Raw genomic sequence first — 25,819 nt, forward strand, 5'->3', positions numbered from 1 at the left:
TTAGTTTGAACGTAACTTCCCATGGAGATAATGTGCATACATCTACAAAGTGATGTTATAATAAGATTTTATTTAGTGAGTACTTGCATGAGTCAATAAAATTTGTGGGCATGAATATATGTAGGTAGCATTTGCTTTTTATGATGAAAGTTTCAGTACACTTAATTGAGATAGCATAGCTGTTACAGAAAACTGCTGAATATAAATTAATAGATGTTTGACAGATGTTCCATCAGAGACCTCACTGTATTTCAGTACAGATTGCTTATCAGCCCAGCTAAATCACTTATCAGAAATTCACAGAGGACATGATTGCTATTCTAGCTTTCCCCAAATATGATTAGCAATGCCATCTTACTTGCTTATTACAGTTTTTACAGCAGCACTGGCAAGTTGTCTGAAACAATGTCATCTTCCTATTTATCTGAAGCTTGTTCTAGTGTCCTTGATATCTGGATGATGATAAAAGCTACTTACTTTGCTAAAATAAATTTCTTCTGTATGTGATGTGTCCATATCAACAGTATAAATATGGTCCCTGTAAACAAAGGCAAATGAACGCAAAGTCAAATGGAGTAGTCAGTTCATTTTCTATGAAGAGAGCTATCTATCACAGATAATCCATAATCCATTCAAAAAAAAAGATCACAGGTCTTACCAGGGAACATTACTTACAGCATTGTCTGCTTCTCCCAGAGATGCACTTTCATATATAAACTGTTTTCTTTCCCATTAAGAAAAAAAGAAAAATGCTACAAAACTTCAAAGCAAGATTCTTTCCCAAAAGCAATTATTTGAACAAATGAGATTTTGGAAAGGAGATTAGTCTCATATAATGAGCTCTATAGGTCCTACAGCAGATGCCACGATCTAGCATGCAGATGTTTTTGCGCATCCTGAAATCAGCTGCAATAGCTCTTAGGCAGCCTTTGCCAGATTCCTGGGCTAGCAGCCACCGTGCCACATTTAGTCATTCTGGGTTAAAAAGAGATTAATGCTGCTTTTTTTTTTTTTTTTTTTTTTTTTAAATGATGTGTCTAACCTCAGCTGTGGTAATTTGATTGACAATGTGGTAGGCAAAAGGCTGACAGCCACAAAACTATTCCCAGAAATCATTCTTCTCTTCACACACTGGTGGCCAAACTAAACTGCAAAATACTCTTCTGAAAAAAGTTCACATTTCTTGCTTGCTCTTACTTTCCTGTTTTCCTGAGAACCTGTCACTCTCTACAACTAGCTGCCAATCCCTCCTTGGAAAGAGGAAATAGACACAGCTACTCAGGTAAAGAGAGAATTTTAAACATTCTCCGCTCTGCAAGACGAGAACAAGGATATTTTTGTATGGAACCTAAAACTTGGAAAAAACCCCCCACCAACCCACAACGCTATATTAACCGCCACATCAAATTGGCTCTGAGCACCTAATTTTTCCTTGAAATAGCAATTGGTTTTTTTCAAAATGCAGGAAGCTGTGAAGCTGAAGCATGATGCACACCATTGGAGGGGTCTGCTAAAAGTAGGATATAGATTGTTTCCATTTTAGAAATCCAAGGAAGGTTAGCTTCATTTTATTGGGTTTTGGGAAAACAGTGCTAGTCTCTTAAATAAAGCAAACTCAACATACTGCTATAAGAAGAATAAGCAACCCTTCCCTCACATGGATGAAAGAGGCGGCATTGTTGTGGGGAACTGGCTTTTCCAAATCTACTGTCTGCTACAGCGCTTGAGGCTGTTTGCTTTGCAAGATACTAAACAGAGAGGTTGTGGGTTTTCTTCTCGGAGTCTGTAAAACCAGAGCTGTCATTTATTTCCAAGACTAGTTTAATGCTTCAGCTTATTATTTGCTTGACTGAACTGGCAGAGCAGCGGTCAGGGTTGGTGCTGGACTAAAATTACCTATTAGCATCATATCAGCTTCATAGGTTACTACACAGTTTCCGTTTTATGTACATCACACTTCGTTGCTGTCACTCCTGCTATATAAAGTAGAAACAAAATCTCTTGAACTGCAAACTAGGTGTGGCTGGAGCTCTAAAAACCTTCTTCCTGCACAACTCTTGATTTTAATCATCAGTCTTGCTTTTCAGGGGTTATGATTGTTTTCTTTTTAAACAAGGTAATTAGAAAATACAGTGGTGGTACTTAGAATGGGTCTTGAGTTACTTAGTTCCTTTCAATAAAAAAGCCTTCAGAGGACTCCCTTTCTGGTTCAAGAAGCAGTCCAAAGAAAACTCGGATGCTAGGTTATGGGATCATCTGAAAGAGGGTTAGTATCAGGCAAATTACATATAATTTTCTCATGCTGTACATGAAACATAGTTGCTGATGTGTCAGCAGAGAGTGAAAGAGTTGTCATATTCAGGGGAGGGCTCTCTAACCACAGACAATGTGGGATTGTCCTTGCCCTCCTTTTCCCACTGCTGCTCAACTCCTACTATCTACTAGCTGTGGTATGTGTACAGCTTGCTGCTAATTAAGTTATTCTAACACAAATTGACTTAATCCTAGAGCTTCCGTTTTTCCCACCTCCAGTCAGCAGAACTGAGTTTTGTTGCCATGGCATAATCTTGTGGAGGAAGGGAATTTAAATAATGCCACTGGCTGTGCATGACCCTTGGCCACTCAGCCCAACGTCTGGAAATGTGTAACTGCAAATGAGGAGGGAGCCATCCCCATGCTTCCTGGGCTCAATAAACTGTTTTGTACATACACATGAGGGGTGGCAGATAATGTGAGCAAAAGCTGCCACTGCACAAGACAATGGGAGGAGGAGACATGGCAAACTTAGAAAAGGGGGTGTGTGCGCGGGTGTGAGTGAGTGTGAGAGAGACAGCCAGGGAATACCCTTCCCACGAGAAAAAAGAAAACAGAGCTGATCCTTTGCAGACTGCAAACCAGATACTTGGACAGAATGGCTTCATGGGCTTTGGCTGAGTTATTCTAATTTATCTTGGCTGGATATCTCTGCCTGATAACATGAAATAAAGCCTCTCTGAAGTGACACAAAATTTTATTTGGTAATAGCTAATACAGGAGTCACGTATCCCCTTTGACAAAATAAGCAACTGACCGACTGAAATTTCGTTCTGTGCCAGTCACTCAGAAATAAAGTGTTAGCGGTTCTCAGATCTGAGTAAGTCCTCTCCTGCACAGTAAACACTGGATTTTCTAAAACAAGCAAACAAACAAAAAAACCCCAATAACCCCAAACCAAAAACTCTCAATGTTTAATCATTTGTTTTGATAGTTTTTCCGATAGCTGGGCACAAACATCAACTTAGCTTCACTATATTTCAATGTCTAAAAAAAAACCATCATAAAAGCAACATCTGATATGATAGCCAAGGAATATATGTTAGCTACAGTTTTGAATGAATCTTGCTACAAAACTCTTTGAGAAACACCTTTGATTGTGTACACATTTGCTTCAGTCTCCAGATTTACTACTACTTCTCAAGGAGATGTGGTATTGCAATTACAAACTTTCATTCACACTAGTTATCAAAGGATGACTCATTTTCTGAAGTTCATTACTTAAAGATAAAAATTACCTTTGAATTTTAACTTATATCACATGGACTTCTTAGCCCAGAAGGGGTTTTATTCAGTAACATGTATAGGGGGGGAAAGAATATGTCAGAGAGTTTTCGAGTTACCAAAGGAAAAAAGTGTAAGAAGATTTTTTTGTGCTTGTGTAAGTACAAAACAGGCCAGGTCTTTATTCTTTTTGCAGGTCACAAGACCCTAGGAGTATATAAGCACTCTCACTGTAGTAAACTGTTCCATACAAATATATAGCCACATAATATGTAAGAATGCATATTCACACACCAGCACACATACTATCCTACAAATATCAGCATTCTTTATACAATTTGTGCGCACAGTGGCTTCATATCCCAAAATGTTTCACTGGCTTTTCCTGCTGTAATGCCAGTTGCTTGGGCACTGTGACAGTCTAATTGCGTCAATCTCAGTCTGGGAACAAACTATGAATACAGCAGAGCAAAAATCCGCAAAGCGGATTTACCACCTTCTCACTGCAAATGATTTCCTAATTTAAAGGAAAACAAATAAGGAAAGCAAAGGGAATTCAGCCATGAAAAGGAGGAAATCCTGCCACTACCTTTCAAACCCCTTTAGTCTGCTCCCCCACCCTATTCATTATCACACTAAATGCAGCAAAAATACTAATCCCCAAGCTCAGGCAAAGCACAGGGAGGCCTTGCTGCGGGGATGCCTGCTCTTTGTGCCCGATGACCAATGCAACCGTGGCTCCCATGGAAGGACGCATGCTCTTTGCCCAGACATGATGCAAGGGCTTGGCATGAGTGAGAACCTACAGCCCTGCCACCCAGACCCCGTACAAACTGGCATATACGAGAAGCCCAAAGAAGCTGCCCTTGGCTGGTACAGCTGCAATGCCTGTGTAGAGGAACAGGTAGAATGTGGCCTTCTAGCAGCCAGTGACATGACCATGTAAAAGCAGCCCTCAGTGACTCTGCCAGAGTCACCAACTAATTACTTGGTGCTGAGTGGAAATCGACAGGCAGATCTCCACCACAAGACGCATCTGACCACTCAGAAGACAGGGAGTGGCTGTTTGAGAAGAAAGCCAGGCAGCTCTGGAGGCCACAAAGGGCTTTGAGGACAGGGCTGGTGCTAAGAGGCTGCCTGTTCAGCAGCTGTTCCTTCTCACCTCCTGGCCATCCCACTCACCACCTCTCCCATCTGCACCAACAGCTTGGCTCTCTGTGGCACACACAGAAGGGTGCATATCTCCCCGATGGAGGAGGATCAGAGAGAGGTAGGAAACAAGCTGCTACCAGAGGGGCAACTTGCGGGCAGGTCCCAAACAGGATCCGGGTCCAAGAGCTCCTAAACTGGACTACCCACCCTTGCTAACATGGACCCTTCCTGTGCTCATCCTGCACCCATCAGCCAATCCCCAGTCTATGATCATCAATCTCCTTTGCTAACAACAGGCAGGGAGAGAAGTGTTAATGTCTGATCTGTGCCAGGTTGGCAGCTGTATGAATTGGTGTAGCTCCACTGAAGCTGATGGTGCCATGCTGAGCTATGCAAACTGAATGGGTGGCTCTATATGCAATTTTTATAAGAAAGCATATGCTTGTATTTGCACAGTATAGCTTTCCAAAAAAACATCCAGACACCAAATTCACTTAACCTTGCTGAGTACATCAAAAGAACAGCAGGAAACATTTGCCTGGTTTTTGTCTTAAGATACTAAAAACATGCCTAAATCAGCAATGTTACAGTTTAATAACTCCTATCTGAACATGCATTTGTGCACCAGAAGAATCATTCCCTAAAATATGTTGTAAATGTTGTGTACAAACAAAATACAGGACGAGGACAGACTCCTTCCTCCGTGGGACTAAACAATTTCTCTGGCAACTTGCCTGTTGCTGGACTTCAAAGGGAGGCAGAGGTGTATAGTCCTGAAAGGACTGGCTCAGCACCTTGCAAAACTGAACCTTAGTTATCAACCAAGAAGGCTTCCAATATGTCTTACTAACAGGCTGCAAAGCTCTCTCTACGTGTGAGAAAAACTTAAATATAATGTGTCCAGCAGAAAGCAACTCAGAATATTCCTTGCCTTCTCCTACCTTCTCTGAAAGAAGCAAAGGAAGAGTGGCAAAGTAGGGAACTACTGACCTAGCAGCAACGTAGAGGGTCCTGTTCATGACCATGACCAGCTGGATATCCAGCCGGTGCCTCTGCGTAGTGTTCCGCCCTGGTTTGTGACCCACAAACACCGGATACTGTCTTGTATCTGTGCGAAGGGAAAAAAAGGCAGGGTCAGAAGAGAATCACAAACAGAGAAACACAGAAACAGTGTTAATTAACATGGAGCATCCTGGGGCCCAGCTATGGCCAAAATCTGTGGTTTCTGTTCTGCCCCAGCAGCACAGCCTAGGGGTTGGAAGGCATGAGCACAGAGCGCTGGAAGGTTCTTCAAGGTTACAGTCTTTGCAGCTGCAAAGCAGAAAGCCATCACCGATATAGAAGACAAAAACTGTGAGTTTTTTTCGAGAGTAAAGCTGTTCTGGAGTTCTTGGCACACAGGTACACAGCACTTTCTCACAGTTTTTCTTCCACTGCTTGCAGAGCTTAAATGCCCGCTCCTGGCTGCCAAAGTGTGTCTAGCAGGACAAAGCTGTTTCACAGTGGCCCATCAATCACCACAATGGCTAGACTACTGGTTAAAGCAAAAGACTTGGCTCTCCTTGGTTCAAACTGCCAGCTCGCTGGGTCTCCTACAGGACTGGACTACAGTCATAGAACAGCTGTGGGGATTTCTGAGAAGTGATGGGAAACCACCATTTGAATCTTATAAAATGGAATCACTGCATATTATTTTGGCAACCAGTCTGTTACTCCAGTTCTTCTGGCAACTGGACAACAATACTGACTGGAAGCCCTGTACTGAGCTTATGCTATCAACAAGTCAGCTTTCCCCCCCAGCTCCATCAGTCAGGAAAAGCACTTATTCATTCTATTCCCTTTTTTTTTTTTTTTTTTGTGATACCTCAGTATACACGGGGTGTGCTGCTGCTCTTCAGATGACCTGTGTGTACAAACTATAATGACAGCGAACACTTCTGACCAAGGGCCACCTTGTTCTTAGACTTCATATGTATATGTGGTCATGACATACAGATGCACAAACTGGGGAGCTAGTTAAGTAAACAGAGTTAGAAGACAGGAGGAGGAGATACCTCTGACAAAACCATCATCAATGCGACCTGGTGCATGTGCATGTTATATGGAGCTGCCTAGCATCTAGCTATGCCTGACCCTCTTCCCCATCAATAAGCTTTCCCAGAAACCTGGAGCTGTTTGAGAGAGTCTGTTTCTTCAGAAACTCATGTACTGCTTTTGTGTTTTCAGCTATTGTCCTCCAAAAGTATTTTCCCTGTTAAGCGTGGTCAAAGGATTGATTCATAGCATGGCTTCAGCAAAGCACCTGAAAATGCCATGTGTCAGAAAGCCTGGTGATAAAACTGCATAGGAACAGGAACTTCCCTGCAAACCAGACGCTGAGAACTTTTGAAGAAACAAATTAAAACAGCCCAGGCAGGATTTACTTTCAGCAGTGTAATCCTTCTGACCACATCCTACATGCAAAATGCCAAGTTTACCATCAGGCTGTTCTCTGTCTGGTATCATTTCCTCTGTAACTCATGGATCTACATTAGCTAGGGGCCTGTACATTCACATGCATTTCAGCATGCCATGCCGCAGAGGAAAAAGTTATCCCATGTTCTCCAAAAGGATCAAGATTGCCTATATTGGCGTTGGCAAGGATGATTAGCTCTTCTGGAAGGTGAAAATGTTGATGCTAAAGACCCAGTGGTCACACTAGACATGCTTCAGCAAGGTTTGTGTCAGTGCAGTTCTGTCCTTTTACTGTACCTCAGATGCCTATTAGCATTTGGAGCACGCCCAGTGTGCGCCTGAAGTCGGTGTTACCCAAGGCAGACAAGTTTATGGGTGCCAAGGAGACCCCAAATCACAGTGAGCAAGGACAATCAAGAGATTCACTTTAAAATCAAATTCCTGGACCAAAGTAGGCTTAAACATAAGCCTACTCATTGCTGACATGCTACTCCTTAGCATGCTTTTAGAGACCCAGGCACTAAAGACTTCCTTTTAAACATCTGAACCTTTGGGACTTTGGAAAACTTTCCTTTGCACTAATCGTAATTGAGCTGAGGTAAATGTGAAAGAATTAGTTATGCTAAGCCTGACTTGCACGGCGAAATGCGCAGAAAGCTCTCCACCTGTTCAGCCAGCAAATCTCAATACTGATTTGCAGCTGTCTGTGCTACCCTAGATTTTGGAGTTTGCCACTTAATGCTGGTAAGAAAGAAGAGCCATTCTGTTACAAAAGATTCTGTGTTTTGATTTTTTTTTTAGCACGCTTCCAGCTTAGCAAAGAATGCCTAATGCTAAAGCAGAATCCATCAGAGCTTAAAGAAATTCAATTATTTATATTAGATCAACAGATTATGTTTTCAGAGTTCAGTTACATTAGTGTGCTATGCTTGATACTCTGAGATGCTTCACTGATCATCCAGAACTACATTTCTGCAAGTCAGGTGAGGGCCACTTTGATTACGGGCAAGGAGAGGGAAAAGTCTTCCCCCCTTTGCTGCTGGACAGAGTAAGGTATTTGGTTTGATTATGCTACTGAAATGTCTCTGTTTGAGGAGAAAGGCTATGGTTTTGGAAGATCAAGCAGTTTACCAACCAGCAGTCATAAGTCAATGTGAAAAAGTTGTATTCCTGTATTCGTATCTGAGAACATAAATTGGCTGACCTGGGAGACATCAAGAAAAAATACTTAATTCATTGCAACTGCAACAAAACACTGCTGACTTGAAGTCCCCTGCTCAGTATTAGTCAAATGAAGGCCTCTGGCCTCTTATACTTACAGTTGCCATGCGAAATACTGATTGGCTCAGAATCTTCTGGGAAACCAGCCCCAGCAAAGTGTAGCAGTGTGAAATATAGCAGCAAGGCTTCTGACCTCATAGTAGTTCACCTGGGAGGCTTCACTTCTTCACTTCACCCTGTGGAAGACAAAGAAGAGCTGAAGCGCCTTCTGTCAATTCAGTTCCAAACACTGCATACAGAAAGCTAAAAAAAGTCAATGAAAGCAGAGGGAGCTTTCCTTCTCCTCAAGCCTCTCATTGCACCTGAGGAGGTATGTCATGTTTCTAAGCAAAAACTGCGCTACCAGGCCAGCTTCCCTTCAGCCCATGACCCCAGCAGTGCCACCACTTGCTTAGAGATAGACTTAAGTATCTGCAAGTTGTGAAGACTCTTCTGCATCAGCTGCTTATATGCAATAAAGAAACTTCATCTCCTGTACTGATTGACAGCTGACAGAGTTTTCCAGGAAATATTTTGTTTCCCCCTTTTTTGGTTTACATAATTAGATGATGACATGATGACACACACCATAAATAAAATAAAAAAAAACACCAAAAAAACAACCCACACTAGATTATTCTGGTTTAAAAGAGATTAAGTGTTATACTATGAGACTGATTCATGCCCTGCAGAGTTGTGAATCAAGTGAAGAAACACTGAGAGAGCTTGACAGAGCGTGCAGAACATGTCATTGGGCTCTACCATAAAAATATGTACCCTTAAATTTAGGTGCCATAAACCCAATACTCCAACATTCAATAAAATAAGGGAGAACAGAACTGTCTAAACCCAGCATTTTTTTCCCCTGTGTTCCACTGACGTATTCACTCATTCACATCTCATGTACAAAAATATCCCTAAATCTTGAAGATAAAAGGAACCACAGGGGCCTTTGGATACAGTGAAAGAAAACAGCACATAATACAGTAAATAGCTCATAATTCCCAGGCAAATTTCACAGAGACATTGATCTGCAGGGGAAATCAGTGTAAAAGTGGGGTTTTCTCTTCATCCCTTCCAGAGTTTCAAACCTTTGATGCCTGTTCCTTTTGAACAAAGCTGTTTTACAGTAAGTCTGTCAGTCATTCAAGATTTACGGGCAGAAAGTCAAACTTCATAACCTACATAGTCTTTGAAACTTAATTTGGCAAACAAAGTGCTAACTTGCCCTTCTGCAACACCATTTAATATTAGATACCTATGTCTCCTTTCTCGATGCCAAAAAAAGCATTAACAAATCTCGAGTGCTCCATTTTCATTTGTAATTTCACAGACACAGCTGATTCTTCATCTTTTACCCAACTGAAAAATGTCACAATAATTAATTTGCTTTATCAGATATTTGCTTTCAAATAAAATTTCAGCTCCTATAACTGGATTGGAATAGGGACTCTGTTGCAAGGTGATACAGTCCATAAGGGCTAATGATTTATTATATTCTGTATTTGCCTATTATTACTCAAACACACAAATTGGAAATTTGGCTGATTCTCTATTTCTATTAACAAAATAACTGAGAGACAGAGTTAGACTGAGACGAGATAAAATCTAATGTCAGGCAATGACTGACACCTTATCTGAACAAAGTGTCAGACGGATGGCAAAGGATAATAATAGCAAGAATAAATGCAACACAATGCATACACTGTCTGTCTATTATACCTTATGTAACAATGCATACTAGAAGATAGTATACAGAAGCCCCAAGAGAAGCATTTCCATCTAGCACTGGTTAGGCTGATAGCTGTGTACGATTACTGACACAGCTATGTCTGCCTGCAGATACTTTCTTTACCTGTTTCCTCCATTTGTCTCTTTAATCAGCTCTTACATTTCCTCTTCACTGTTAGCTCTCTGGGGCAGGAACTGTTTCTTTCTGTTTGTTTCCATGCCCAGTGAAAAAACATCATTTGGGGACCTTAGAAATGCCCAAACTAGAAATAAGCAGCAAGAAATTAACATAATACTTGGAAATACAGTTTCCCTTAAAAGGTTTGAATTAAAAGTGAGATATACACATTAAAGGGGTTAATTCCTTTCTCTCTATGCAATTTTTTAAAACGTAATTTTGCCACTTCAAAAATTGAAATTCTTCCCTTCTTGTTACAGTCCGATGCAGAAGTCTTTCTGAAACATATTATGAGGAGCAACAGTTTAACAGGAAGAACTTACCAAGCAATTCAGTTCTTCTACTGAAACTGTATTCATCCACAGTATCAGTAGGCAGGCCGACAATTCAAACCACTTGGCTCACAAGGAGACTCTGGAGCGTAAGAATAGCTGCTTTCTGTTACTCCCTATCACCACATCATCCACTGTTTAACAAGGCGGTGTGCTATGAGTACATTATGGTACTGCAGACATATCGATGCCACTCCATTTTAGACCTTGAAACACTTTTCTGATGGGTGATTCTGCACCATCGTTCCCTACTCCTCATGCAGATGTGTACTGCCCCTCCATGGGAGACAGCTTCCTGGAAAATGAATAATGCCCAGCACATTTACTTTGTCATTTTATGTATGTTATCGGGCCATATCTTTTTTCTTTCACCTGAAGAGAATTAGCCGACAAATGAACTGATACACTGCCTTCTAACAAAGACTAGATTAGTAAGTTTTCAATTACATGAAATTCTCTCGTTCTTAGGGGTTGCTTCTGGGGAAGAAAAGAGGGAGAAGAGAGAAAAAAAAGCATAATTCTCTGTTGCTTTAGTACTAACATAGTTGTTTGAATTCATGCAAAGTATATGCAAAATGTCTGCTTTGATCTGTCAATGATTCAAGGGGACTACATATCTGTATCAATGCCTGTGCCAATAAAGCAACATCGAGAAGGACTCAAGTTGCATCCAAAGGCAGCTTTTTACTAGGAGGTAATTATTCAAACATAATGTTACTTTTGCTGTTCTTACAACAGGGGAAAATGCTATAATGTTTCAGTGCAATTTCAGAAAAGTGCTGATTCAAGAAGGTCACATTTTTAGTACAAATTTCCTTTTCAGCAAATACTCGGCTCTTCTTGGGCTCCTGGGAGTGATGCAAATGTTCTCACTTGCAACTGTGCTGAAACTACTTCCAATCAAAAGTGCTTGTGAAGGCAGTGTCTGATGAAGCATGAGTAGCTAGACAGTGATGCCGGGCAAGTATAGGCACTGTTTCCAAATAAAAGTTTTGCAAACATCAATGGAGAGATCTTCAGTTCAATCTGGCCTGCATTAAGTCATACAGGTTGAGAGAGAACTGGCTCTGGGAACTCCAGTTCTCCATGTTCAAAAAATGATTACTGCTCCTGTTGAAGGAAGCTAGTGTTGCCACCACAGAGAAGAGTGAGTTTTGGTGGTGTTCTTTTATTACACTTGCTAATAAAATACAATCCTGCAAACGTTTAAGAGCATGGTTTATAATCTATTTGTCTAATGCAATGACTTGGAGCCATTGAGCTGGTGGAATAGATCTGATTTCTTCCAGGCTTCAGAAACCACCTAACTAATCTGCTGCTTCTTGCATGTCTAAACCCAATGCAAATACAGCTTTATGCAAGATGCTTTGGTGCTCTGCTTCTTCTTTCTGAAGTTGATTCTCTTTCAAATACCTATATGAGATAATTTGTTCTGGTTACTTCTGTGTTCCTTCCTTTTTGTCATATTATGATTAAGTATAAATAAACCATATGATATTTTACCATATATAGAAATCAAAGTTTTGCCTTCCTAGACGGAATAATTTTTTCTGTTCAACACTGCAGCCCAAAGGTGAACATTGGATAAGTGGGGCATATGGATACTACTGCAAAATATTTGCTGTTACTATTATATTTACTCACTCAAAGCCTATATATACATATCCACACAAATACATATATTCATATACACATACATATACCCCCCCCCCCCATAAATGCTTGACAAAGAGGCATTTAATTTTGTAAAAATCACGCTGCTGTCATGAAAGAGTTTCTGAAGCTGAGAAAGTAATTCCAAATAAAGGAAAAAAGTCTGATTTTTCTATGCCAAGTCCCTCCACTATAGCTGTCCATGGCTATCTGAGCCAACAAGAAGCCACCATGATGAGCTCTGCTTTTTGCTGTCTGTTTTTTTTAGCATTTCATGAACAACAGTCTAGGTGGAAATGCATATAGAATAGCTGCTTCGTTAAAGAATGATTACATGGCTGCTGCCATAATAACCTATTAACCAGCTTATTGTATCTATAGCTTGTAAGTTCCAGGAAGGTTATACAAATCACATGAAAAATCCTCAGTGGAAGAGCTAACTTCCTACTAAATGCCATAAAAATGTAAGGCCAGATTTGATCTTGAAAATTCAACAGTAAAAGCAATGACTGAGTAGACACACCTATAAGTAACTACTGAAAGGGATGCTCTTCCATGTTAGAAAACCTCCCACCCTGTTGCTTTGGCCTCACTGCACATTCAGCCAATCTCAGTGTAACTCCAAGTAAAATCAATGTATGTAACCATATCAGAATTTTCCCATGGCACGCTAAGCCTGCTCAGTAATGGACAGATCTTGTTGTATTCATTTATTACAAACCTTCTTTATAACATGATGGGTTGTGTTCATATACGACAGCTGCACTTTGATCCACAAATTACTAAACTTAATGTGAGAATTTACCAGACAAAATTCAATGGTCTGTGTTATGCATGAGGCAAGACCACAAAACCTAACGGCCATAAAAACCATGGACTGACCGAAACAAAATCTTTTGTTTCTACAAACGTAGAAATAACTTACCCCTCCAAAAGACAGTAAGTCTAGTAAGAGGAACAGCATTTAACCACAGTGAGGAAACTAAAAACTGGATCCAGATGAATTTGAACTACTGCATATGGAAAAATGCACGACCAGAAAAGTAGCTGCCTCTGTGAACTGATCCTGGAAATACTAAGCAAATAGCCCTTCTCACCACGTTCAGCATGCCTTACCCTGGGAAAAACAAAAGGACCGTAAAAAAGCAGGGAAGAAACTGACGAGTTGGGTAACAGAGGTAACAAAAAGATCTGAGATCCTCCTGTGGTAAGAGCTTTAAAGGCATGCAAAGTGAATCAGAAACCCAAGTCCTACTTCAGTGTCTCGTCAAAAGAGACTTACAGAGCAAGATTTATCCACCCATACATAAAAAAAGCATGTATTGATCTTCACAGCAGATGCCTTGCCACGCTGAAGGCAGAGCGCACAAACCAGTCGGCTGACCTTACTGCTGTTCCCTGCTATGGTACAGATTTACCATGCGATGCTGGCAAGCATCCTTCATCTCCTTTGACTAAGCCTCTGGAAATCTCTGAGCGGAAGACGCTGTTACTGCTATTTACCCCCTTAAATTCACAGTTCCTAGAAAGTGAAAGACAAGAGTTCTGTGCAAGTCAGAGGAAGGAATTAGGAATAATGCAACAACAAAAAGAGAGGAATACAACCTGCAGGCAGCAGCTTCCAGAAAACAAGGAAAGTTAGGCCGGCACAGCAGAGCTGTTCAGGAGAGCATCCTTTGTCTATGCCTGTCTGGGTGGTGGGCTCGCTGCTGATCAGCCACCCCACAGGCTGCACCTGGCAGCAGAAGTGATCATGCAAAATGCCCGGGCTGAGTGGTGCCAAGGGGATCAGACAGGTGTGAGTGAACAGAAGCTCAGCGGGTGCTCGGGGAGCTCAAGGGAGAGGAGACACAAGTAGCTATCAGCAAGACACAGCATGGAATGCCAGACATTACAACTGAATTGGCATGTGGCAGGACAGTGCCCAGGACAGCCAGCTTTTTTGCTCATGTTGTCCTTTCTCTAACAATTGCTGCTCAGTCACCTGAATGGTGGTGCAGGTGGCCACAGAGACTTAATGCCAGCTCTGTGCCCATCACCACTACCAACCTCCCAACATCTTTTTGTGACTGATGGTGCAGCTACCATTTGTCTTTCCTCTCCTGTCCTGCTCCTGTTGTCTCTACAGCTGGCCATTCATTTCATGTGGCCAAAAAAGCACTCTAGCACTCTAGGTAGCTGGCCCTTAAGCCAGAGAGGCTGGTGCACGAATGCATGGGGGTAATGACCTACCTGTACTCCTTTCGATCATGCGATATGAAGGGGTTGCTCCTGAATGCTTTTGAGGGGAGGGAGGCAGTGGCCAAGGGAAGCCCTCAACTGCCTGGCATCCCTGTTGACCCTGAATTATGTCCACAAAGCACACTCTCTCTCATCTTTTGTGCATATAAAAAAATTCTACCTGACTGTAACAGGAATGCATGGGTGCCCTCTGATATACATGCTTTACTACCATTTTAATTAGATTCAGTACTGCTTACTCACTGCCCAGCTGCTGTGGGCTGCACGCCAGATGTGACAATTAGGCTCAAGGGAATGACACCGATGAGAGCGATTTTGCCTCGTATAGCAAGCAGCAGCATCTACCTTCATTAAAAAGAGTAATACAAACTTCATTACCAGTTTGGTGAAACAAAGATACCTGGATCATGTGAATCTTCCCACTAAGACGTGCAAAATGCACATCTGAAATAAAATTTCAGCCAAAATACAAAGTAGTCTTCATGCAAGTTCCAGGGGTACTTGCTTATTTTGTTCAGGTCTGTGCAAACATGAGTTCTTACCACCTTTCCTCTCCCCTCATTTGCAACTTTACAAGGCCATACATCATGCACAATAATGTCAGCTATGATAAGTAACATCACCAGCGCTTGCTTCAGTAAGCGATAAGCTGAAAAGATTTGGACAACCCCCAAGCAGCAGTGATGAGCCTCGGCCTGCTGAACAGTAGTAGCAGGTGTCAAGTCAGTAGGCAAAACTCAGCATGCTTAACGCTGGCAACCTGTCTTGTCAAGATCAACATTACCGCTCCATCCAGTGCAGTGCATAAAGAAAATGTAAAGAACAAATGGAGGCCTAAGTAGGAGAAACCTTCTGCTGACCCGAGTGAGACATCCCCGATGACTGCAGCGTTAATAGGATGCTGCTGTTCAGAGAGGGAACAGTCAGATGGAAGATGAACATCTCCCAGATGGAATTAGAAGCATCGCAGGCCTATCGATTTTGGTTGTAACCTTTACTGTAAACAGTCCACTGGGGCCTCATCAGCCACCTGTTCAGTGATATTTGCATTGAAATACAGAGCCAACACAAATGAGAAAATGGCCACAGTTCCTTGCTAAAGCATCTGCTCTGTTCTATCCCTCTGTCTGTGTATCACCACCAGCAGCAAAGGTACAGATTTTAGAGGAAGGGGTAACGGAGTGGCACTAGTTGTCTCACATGGCACCAGAAACAATGAACGCTCCATTTGTCATGATGTTGATGGTGGCGGTAGTGGTATTATATCATGCAATATTTCACTTTCTAATAATTGCTCAGTTTTATACTGAAATCAGGCTTGCCAAAACTGGGAGGAAAGCCATCTGTGGCTGGAGGATGACTGCCAGAAACATTAGCAATTTTATTTTGGGGTTATAAACCTGAAGAACGGAACAAAGGCAATGCCTAAATAACCTCTTTCACTCACCACCCCCAACCACACAGAGCAACAGACCTAACTCTGGAACAGCTTGGCCGGTCATTACAAAGATGTCTTTTATTATTTTTAAAAGCCTCACTCATTTAACAGATAAAAATAGCTCTATTGATTATTTGTGGGACTTCAGCAAACCTCTGTCAAGCTTTTGAATTGATTTAAGAGCTAAATGTAGCAATCACTGTCTTTTGACAGAAGAGAATGCCATCTCTAATATATATTTTGCTGTTTCATCTCAGCATGCTTAATAGAAAACAGATACACTACCAGCAACACCATTACTCTCCCTAACCCTCACTTCGCCTGGGAAATATCAGTGCCAGTCAACTGACCTTCCATTCTCTCATCTGATGGATGGAATAAGAATTATGTAGCTGCAGGTGACCCAAAGCTGTATCAGGAAAGGAATGTGGCCTCCCTTTGTCTTCCTCTCCTTTTAGATAACAAAGGTGAAACATGAAGCCAGATATGTTTTCAATACAATACTGACAATTGTCACTGATTAAAAGTTTGATACAGCCCTGTGGACATTGTCTCAGCTGCCACATGCTTGCTGTAAATGTACCATTAGAATCAGGCAGTAATCCTAAAACAATCCCTACAGCTCAGCCAGCTCTTCAGGTCAGATTCCCTCAGATACTTAGCATTTGCTTACTTTTACTGCTGGTACATACTTAAATGGATTGCAGCCCTTCTTCAGCCTCTAACTAGGAATGAAAACTTAATTTCCAGTCCTCTTACGTCTGCATAACAGAACAGATCGATATAAAAGGGCATAGGTTAACTCTGAAGAAAAAGTTAGGATCCCATAAAACGTATCACTATGTTTAAAGCTCTGTGTAACCACAAATGATTCTCCTTTGCTTTTTGTTAATGCAAGAAACACTCATGCATTTAGTGCATGAACTCTGGCTGTATTCTACAGGAAATTTATCCCATTTATTGGAAAAGTGTCCATTTTGTAAGGTGATATAACAGTAGAGAGATGCAAATCCTCACTTCTGAGTCGGCTGTCAAGTAATCAGAGCACATGGCTTAGTTTTCATGCAATTTGGCCAGTTCTGGCCCTAAATCCATTTTTGCTAAAATTGACTTATTAACCTGGCTTCATTTACATTGAATGGAACAGCAAGTTTTTTCAGAGTATTTTTTCAAAAGGCACCAGTCAATTCTGGTGTGAAGTGGTTTGATCCAACACCAAAATGTGAATGAAACCCACAGTAATGCTGCAAATGCTAGGAATAAGACATTACCATTTACGTATTATTTACTCTAGCTGTGGATGTCATACTGCCCAAAAGTGCTTTACCCCAACAGTTGCCTCTGGAGAGCCCACCACTTGTTCCGCACTGCAACGGTCATGGCAGCAGGAAAACTCAGGCTAAAGCTCAGCATTGTATGCTGGGGACGGCTGCGCAGCACGAGGGCATGCAGGTACACTGTGGTCAGGCAAGCTGACTCCTAAGGCAGGAAAAAGGGTAAGGCTTTTCCCTCTGGAAGTCAGGCAAACTCATCAGGATAAGTTATGTTTGTCCCTGACAGATAAAAAATACAGGTAAGCGAAGAGTTCTCAATATGTATTCATAATTTTAGCCCCTAATCTGTTTATGGAATCAGTTTTCTGAGGTTTCTCTGCACCTTGCAGAAAAGCATTAAATAGATAACTGCAAAAATGAAAAACGTCCACAAAACAAATGTAATCCCTGAGGGAAATTTTAAAAATGCCTGTGGATAAGCACAGGCAGGTAGGGAAAAAACCCCAGAAGACTCCCAGTGCCAAGAAAACAATCAAATTAATGGGGAGCATGGTCTCTCCGCACCTCCTCTCACATCTCTCTCCCTCATACATCATCCACTCACATACGCCCATACTCTCATAGACATTCACCCAAATTTAAAAGGCTCAGATACCACAGGAAAGGTTTTTTATTAAAACTTTAGATAAATTTCCTAGTTCTCTTATCTTTCATGATTACTCGTTGTTGCCTGATGTTTTTTGCTAGTATTTTTGGAAACCCTGAGTAGAATAAATCTGACTCTTGAGTCAGAAAATCTATGTAGTACGCTTTTCCTCAGAGATGAGCATGATGCTTGCAATAATGCAGTTCCTGCAGTTTGCTAGTAATTGCTAGCTGCAAGTGGCAGACTCGGAGCTTTGCTCTGCCTAGATTCATGCACAACAAATTCCCAAATTTTACATTATATATAATCCAAATAGCTTTATGAACAAGTTAATAAAAGAAAGTACCCTATCCTCAAGACAGCCGTTTGTATAAAGGGATCACCTCAATACTCCAACACAGCATTTTTCACTCTTCACTCCACCCTTCATGGTTACGAAGAAAACAGAAGGCAATGCAAGAAGCCAACAGATAGCTAAGAAAAAAACCTACTTCCAGGATACTGATGAGACAAATGATACTGTGTGTTAACCTGGACATAAGGTTAATTACTGTAATACAATTTAAGGGAAAATGCTATATGCAGATATAATCAATTAACCTCTGAATATAAAAATCACAATTCCTGTAATTAATAGAATACTGCAAGATCACTTTAATTACTGGGTGTCTGTTATTGAAAGGAAACTTGAACTATCTGATGTGATTTCAAGGGTAAACTTAAAATTGAGGTGGCGTGGGTGAGAAAAAGCAAAAAAAAAGAGATTACAGTTAGACAGAGATGAGCCCCTGCACCACATAAATACACTACTCTCTTCTCCTGACACACATTCACCCACATACTGAAGAATACAAGCATCCTTACACATTTGTTCACACCTGCTTCTTAGCACAGCATGAGGGAATTAGAGCAGCATAGAAAAGGAAGTCAAAGCAGCATTGACAAATGCCTGTAGTACAAGTTACAAAAGCAATAGCTCTGTTATTATGTACTTTACTTCTTTGGAAAAGCTGTGGAGAAAAAGGTTCAGTGTAGCAAGAGAGAACAAGCCCACAGAGTATGACTGCCTGAATGGGGCATGATGGATGAGCTTCGTTGCGAATAGGAAAAGCCTCTAATCCGTTCTCTGGCTCACTGGTAGAGCAAGGAAAAGTCATTCTCTTCTGCAGGAAATACCCTCTGCCTTTTTGATACCATGTGCAGGGTTTTTGCAAAAGACAATCCAGACTGTCACCCAGATGAGACAGTAGCCTGTTTCCAGGTCCTGACCCAGGGCAGGCTCAGCTACGCAGCCCAAAACCCCGCAACAAGACAAAGACATTTCTATATTGCTCGCCCTTCCTATGGCTATTTTAGGAATGATTGGCTGCATTCAGGTTCCAACTGCAAATAATGAGATACATGGGAAAAGAAGTCATTTTCATGGCAGCAGCACACAGCTGATGCTGAAAACATTATTACTAGTACTCCAACTGATTTTGTGGCATTGAAAAAAAAAACATGCTGCGTGGAACAGACAGAACACAGACATCATCCCACCAAAGAAACAACGTCCACCAGTATCAGGACAGGAAGATTCTTGCTCAGGAGTTCACTGAAGAAAGTTTGTCTCTAACCAAAATACTAAGACTTTCTGAGACAACCAAAGGTGTATTCCCAGACCTCCTCCTTTTCTCCCCCATCCCCTGCAACTTCACTCTTTAAAGGTGGCGGGTGCAGGAAAAGCAATGGTTCATCAGCTGAGCACATCCTTGTGATTCCAGCAAGACTGCTTGATGAGTAGGCACACAAAGTTACAGGTTTTTAACAAGTCTGCCAGGTGTTTTTGAACCCAAAAGAATCCCTCCTAGCTTGCCTGAGAACAGAAAATCCAGTGCAGGAGGAAGAAGACAACATAGCTGGCAAACTGCTGCTGTTATTTCTTACTCTGCAGTTCTGCCGCTTATGTGATTTATATCAAATGCTGCAGAGAGAGTTTCCTCTATCTTTGGGTTGGCCTCAATAATGTGGACTTTCAGCTGATCAGCTGCCAGGAGCTGATCTACAGCCAAGACCCAAATTCCTGCCAACAGCAGATAGAATAGAAAAAAAAGCACAAAAGACGTTGGACCTGAAAATCAAATTCCTTTTAAATGAGACTGAAGGCTGTATGCACAGATAATGCTGAACTCACTAGAAAAGCCTGAAGAGGTCCAGGTTGGCATCAAAGTGTGATGTTCTCAACTGGACTCCAGTGCAGCAAGCCCGTACCAAGCCTTGCTTACATGTATGACCGATGTCTCACAGATCATGCTTCCCGCACCACTGAGCAGCGACTCTTCAGCTTGCAGCACAGTCACACAGCTAGCAGTTGCAACTAAAGGGCGTCGGGTTGTTTTTATTTATGCCAGTGGAAATGCTGACACTGATACCTGCTTGTTTGTGGAGTACAGATTCCCACAGGACTTCAGAAAGGCCTGTAGCTGCTCTACAGCTCATACCACCTGCATCAGCTGACAGGTGATATTGCTTTACCTATTTATAAGCCTTCCAGTTATAGAGAACTGTATGTATGTAATACTTTCATCCTCATAAAGACTCAGTTATCAGGAATCTTTACATAAAGGCTCGGTTAAATTCCGCCAACTTTATATGGCTTTTGGGCAAAGTCTCCCATGTAATGTGAGGAAATGTAAATACCACATCAAAACGTCCTGTGAAATCTGAGGTTATACTTAAACTTTTAAAATAAGAAATCCTTTTGGTTTGAATTCTTGCTTTCTTAGAGTAAGCAAATTAGACGCTCTTGGTTGTATCCAGCACTGTATTTCTTCTTGTTAAAATCTGCCTGTGAGCAATTCAAAAGAGACTTTTCATGGGTATTATTCTTCTGTGGTAAACATCACATTTAAGTAAGACATCATTCTTTGCACATGCATGCCCCTATATTCAACCTGTGCTTGTGAAAAAGTCGATTTTGCAGTGCCTATGTCTATATATATTGATAATTTCTGGTATCCTCAATAACAGCACCAACATCACCTACAAAATGGTCTGTGCTGGCTCAATTAAACAGCTTTTTGGAAAAAGACTTCTCTCAATGACTTTCAACAACAAAGAGATCCCAAGGACATGCATTTCCCCTCTTCTGTGGAAAAATGTAACTTCAAAAGAAAGCACTTAACCTACAAAATCTTTTCTGGAAGCTCTGAGGAACCTTGTTACCTGATAATCTTCTTTATCTCATAGTTGTCAGCAATCTCTTTTTCTAGACACTAGCCATAGAGGTGCCTCAGTGGGACAAACAGCCCAGAGCTTCTCCATGCTCCCACAAAACTTCCAGAAAGGAGGAACACATTCATTTAGTTCACTCACCAGTAACCTATGTTTACTGCATGTGGAGTCCAAAACATGTCCAGCCAGAGAACAAATGGCACTCTCAAAAAATGTAGAACAATTTTATTAATTAATTAATTAATACTATTGAGTATGTTCTCACACATTTAAAAAATGGGGGGGGGAAATCAAAATTCAAAATACATTGATAATTTATGATTGCTTCATTGACTGTTGGTGCCTATCACAACTCCCTTCCTTAATTCAGAGTAGAAATTAATTCAATTCTTCCCCCTCAGCAAATTACCATACTTCTCTCTTCTTGGTGTCCTGACAGTATTACTTACTGCCCCAGACAGGAAGAAACAACCTGCACAGGGTCTGTATGGAGAAGCAGGCAGTCAGGAGGGGCAACACAAACAGACGACTAGCAAGACAAAGTTGCAGACAGTCAATGCTCTACCATAAAGTGCTTTTATAAAGAATGGAATTGGTTTGTGAGTCTAAAAATTCCAATGCCTCCCTGGTACAGGTTATAAGAAATAATTGTATACTTCCTTTTCGAATCCTAAGGAATTTCCCATGATCCCTTCCCTTTCCAGCACTTAGATACAGGGTCCCTGTCTTGTAACAGGGCTCGGCTTTCCTCATGCAAGAACAGATCTGACTTTCCTTACACCCGAACAGATTACTCCTCTTACACACACCCTTACACTCCCCAAAAGCTGAGAATTATTTCTGCTGCAAGCTTGTGGGGACAGATGGTACCTTCCCTCCTTCTTTGGACAGCTTTAAGAAGAGTGCTAGTACTTCACATAAATAAAGAAAACCAGCTCTTGATGATCAAAGTATGACTAAACTTGGAATATACCTCTTAATGTACATGTTGATAAAATTGACTTGTGACATAATTTCTCTTAGCTGAGTGCTGGTAAACTCTGGAAAAACTGGAAGGCTGGTGTTATAGGCAGAAACTGGGATAGAGAGATGTAGTAGCTTTCTTCCAGGTGTTGGACAATGAAGAAGCTGGCGAGCAAGCTGCTTCCTCCTGGAGCTCACCAGGCATGTTCCTTCTTCTTCCATCACGGAAACAGATCAACTGCCACGCTCTTTTTCAGTCAATAGAGCTAGGCACCCTCCTCTCCCCTGACCTGCCAAAGATAACCGTTTCCCACTGCCAGGAATGAAGCACATCACCCTGGCTCTGCACTCCCCAGGGCAGGACACAGTCATCCAGAAGAATTTTGCCTGACTGGAAACACAAGCGAGGACAGAGATCTTTTCATCACAACTTCCACTTCAGTCTCTTCTCTTGCTGCCCACGCTTAGAAATACATAAGGTCAAACGCAGCAGGACAAGAATGCTACGCCACACATCCTCCACAGTGTCATCCTGCCTAGATCTCTCTCAAGTAGGATTAATTGTACTTGCATGAACCAACTCACAAACTCTGTAAAAACTTTCATTTCCAATATGCTGCTTTCAAGGTATTTCTAATTCAAATGCAGATAAAAGGTATGCTGTCTTTTATTGCAGGCCTGAAATAAAGCAGTTCTAATTAGCAAAACCAGACACGACTTCCGAGGTAATACGGGTCTGAACGCAAGGATAAGAAAACTCTCCTTCAAGCTTATTCAGCAGCAGTCTTCCACCTTTCCTCCTTCTTATACCCTTTCACTTTGACTCTGCAAATCTATACAATGGATGAATTGATCTCCTGCAACATCAATTTGATTACTGATTGCTGTTTTGTCACAGACCAACCACACATCACCCACAGTCAACCAATGCCCTGCATCAGCTGAATGAAGTAGGGCACTACGCAGTCCTGTCCATGCTATCGTTTCTACTGCTGGCTGGACCCAGCTATAAACAAGAAGACTGCAACCTACTTTCCACCTGTCACTGGTGCAAAAACAAAGTTTGGGCTACAACCCATATGGCAAAATACTGTTGGGATTAAAGTAGTGCTACCAACAGAAAGAAAAAAAGAAGTATCTTGAAGATACTACTGCACTGGAGCTCCTTTTGGTTGCTTTTTCCTGAACTTGTATTTTAGAAGAATGACTGATGTTGTGCAAATCCTAAGCAAAAAAGGCCTTGTACTGCAAAGTTTACAATCCACATAGACAACATGTAAATATGTGGACAAAGGAGGGTTTTTTAAAAAATTTTTGCAGGTACAAGAAAAACTGTTCTCACCTGCAGTTCTCCTGATTCAGATACACAAGTCTTCTTTGGCTCTGTTATTTCTCTTTGCAAACATTTCAGTTACTAAACTGTACAGACAGCATATCTACAGCGTAACAGCATCCATAATAGCGGGCTTCCAACATCCCAAACTGCCGTGGTTTTGGCTTGAACAAATACATTCAATTGCTGACTTCCAGTCTAGTACCAAGTCCTTAAAAATTGAATCACGCACACATGCACACACATGAGATGCGTTCCCCAAGACAGATGAGTTATTACTTGCAGTTTCTGTTTCAGCAGGGGCATGGCTTCAGAGCACAGTTTTGCAAGTTCGAGGAGAACAAGCATGATGATCCATCTCGCTGGAAATATTCAACTCTTAATCATGCATTTTAGTTTTTCTGTCACTACCAACTGGTTAGTCAGAGCTACATTTTTTCTAGGTATACCTACAAAAATTACCCAAATACCAAAAGAGTTGTTACCAAATCTTTTCCCTAAACAGCAGACTTTAGAAACACTGATGTCTGAAAAACCCTGGGCAGGGTCTGGGAACAGACTGCAGAATGAGCAATTCAGTCTTGGTCCAATAACAGGAGAAATGACATCCCACATTTTTTTCAGTTGTCTCCTTAAAGTTCTCCTTCATTCTGTCTAATAATCAAGTTAAATTCATTTAATTATTTAATCTAATAATTAAATAGATTTAATTAAATGTATTTAATTATTTAATATTATTATGTAATTTAATAGTAGTTAAATACATTTAATTATTAGACTTCAACAGCTGGACTTAACCAGAATTATGTAATCATCACAACAAACGTAAAAGGAAACCTCAGTCCCAATGTCTTGGGCAAACTGAAGGTTTAACATGCAGTCACCAGATGATACAAGTAAAGGAATATGACTTCACTCAACAGTCACTAAGTTTCCTTTCTAGCAGTAATGAAAAGGAAGATATTAAGCATTACCTTTCATTTTTAAACAAAGAAAGAAAGACAAAAATTCAGTACTGAAACAGGACAGTGTCTTGAGCACCAGGGACAAAACAGAAGAACAAGAACAGCCATCTCAGCACATCACAGCTTTCTCTTAAAGCCACAGCCAGACCTGGTACACTGTAAACAGCAGCAGCAATTCCCCTGGGACTGCAATGTAGTGTGAAGCTACACAGAGAACACTTCATTTGATGTCTCTCGGTGATCAGAGGAGGCTAAAGGTTTATTTTAACTAACTACTCTAATTCTCCCATCACCTCCTCCCAAACCAAGACTTACCTCCTCTTCAACAACAGTGGCTAAAAGCCTAACTACTCACAGCTTTGAGGATCTTGCACTTAGTAAAGCTCTGTAAGTTTGATTTCTAACTAGAAGTTACCAAAAATAAACTTCATAAAACTTACTATTCTGTATCTTTGGTATCCAAAAGCAATGAGGGCTCCTGAGAGACTAGCAGTTATCACTGAGAAAAGGAATAAACACCGCCCCATCTCAGTCTTGTATTGCTTACCATTTACTCCTCCCCCTCCCCTTATTTTGCTGACAGCAAGATGGACATACATGAAAATTTGATTCTTGGTAAGCCGAGTCATGCAAATTAGCTTAATGAAATAGATGACTTTGTGTATGTCCCTTTGATACTGATTAAGCTCAAGTATCCACTCAGCTAATGACTAAAGCAATACCATGAGAGCTCTTGTGGAAGTGTCACAGCCTTACTTTTTTTTTTTTTTTTTGAACAGCCCTTTACTCAGCACTTAGTTCTGTCTCAGGCCCTCCTGGCCAGGAAAACAGGCCTGATTCCCATTGGTGGCCTGAAGCTGTTAACAGCTTAAGACATGACTGACGTAACGTAAAAATCTGCAGCTACTTTGCACAGCTTGGGCCTCAACATTGAAAGCAGTCATGCCTTCGTGCCCCCAGTTTTCAAAGCAGATTACCAGTGTGCTGCAAGGGGCTGCTTTGACTCTGTAATTATAGCCACCTTAATAATGATCTGTTCGATGGCTGCCTACTGGTGGTGCCCAGACAGTTTAATCACTATGCATTCAGCTGTAGAGAACTAGCTATCCTTCCTGTCATTTGAAACATGGGACATGTTGTCTGAAGGCGGTGTAAATGAGCTTCCCCTAAACGAGCTGGCTAATACACTTTCATCATTTAAAGCCTAAATTATAAAATAGACCAATAAAAGTGATAATGCATTGCCTCTTATTACAAAAAGATGTTTCACCTCAGCTGCACTAGATGAACAGTTAGTCCTTACCAAGCCTATACATATATTATTTATTGAGCACCAGCTGTGTGCTCGGCACTGTACAGACACAGAAAGATGCGCTTCCTACTCCTGGGAAGCTTTTCTACTCTAAAGCAGTGCCGCCTGGCACTCATTCTGCATGTAGAAATCCCATT

At 41.3% G+C, this 25,819-nt stretch overlaps 1 protein-coding gene across 7 annotated transcripts in view; it reads right to left on the reverse strand.

Moving 5' to 3' along the window:
- The window catches only part of SEMA6A (semaphorin 6A), a 126,378-nt gene that overhangs the window by 66,832 nt on the left and 33,727 nt on the right, over window positions 1–25,819 (reverse strand). For all 7 annotated transcript variants that reach the window (XM_055790942.1, XM_005234938.3, XM_027783144.2 and 4 more), the window contains exons 2-4: window positions 8,463–8,600; window positions 5,680–5,797; window positions 478–538 (exon numbers count right to left, since the gene is read on the reverse strand). In XM_055790942.1, coding sequence (XP_055646917.1) covers window positions 478–538; window positions 5,680–5,797; window positions 8,463–8,562 — 279 coding nt within the window. In that variant the 5' untranslated portion in view covers window positions 8,563–8,600. The remainder of the gene's footprint in view (window positions 1–477; window positions 539–5,679; window positions 5,798–8,462; window positions 8,601–25,819) is intronic.

The sequence above is a fragment of the Falco peregrinus genome, chromosome Z, assembly GCF_023634155.1.
Source record: "Falco peregrinus isolate bFalPer1 chromosome Z, bFalPer1.pri, whole genome shotgun sequence".
In the NCBI taxonomy this organism is placed as follows: Eukaryota; Metazoa; Chordata; class Aves; order Falconiformes; family Falconidae; genus Falco; species Falco peregrinus.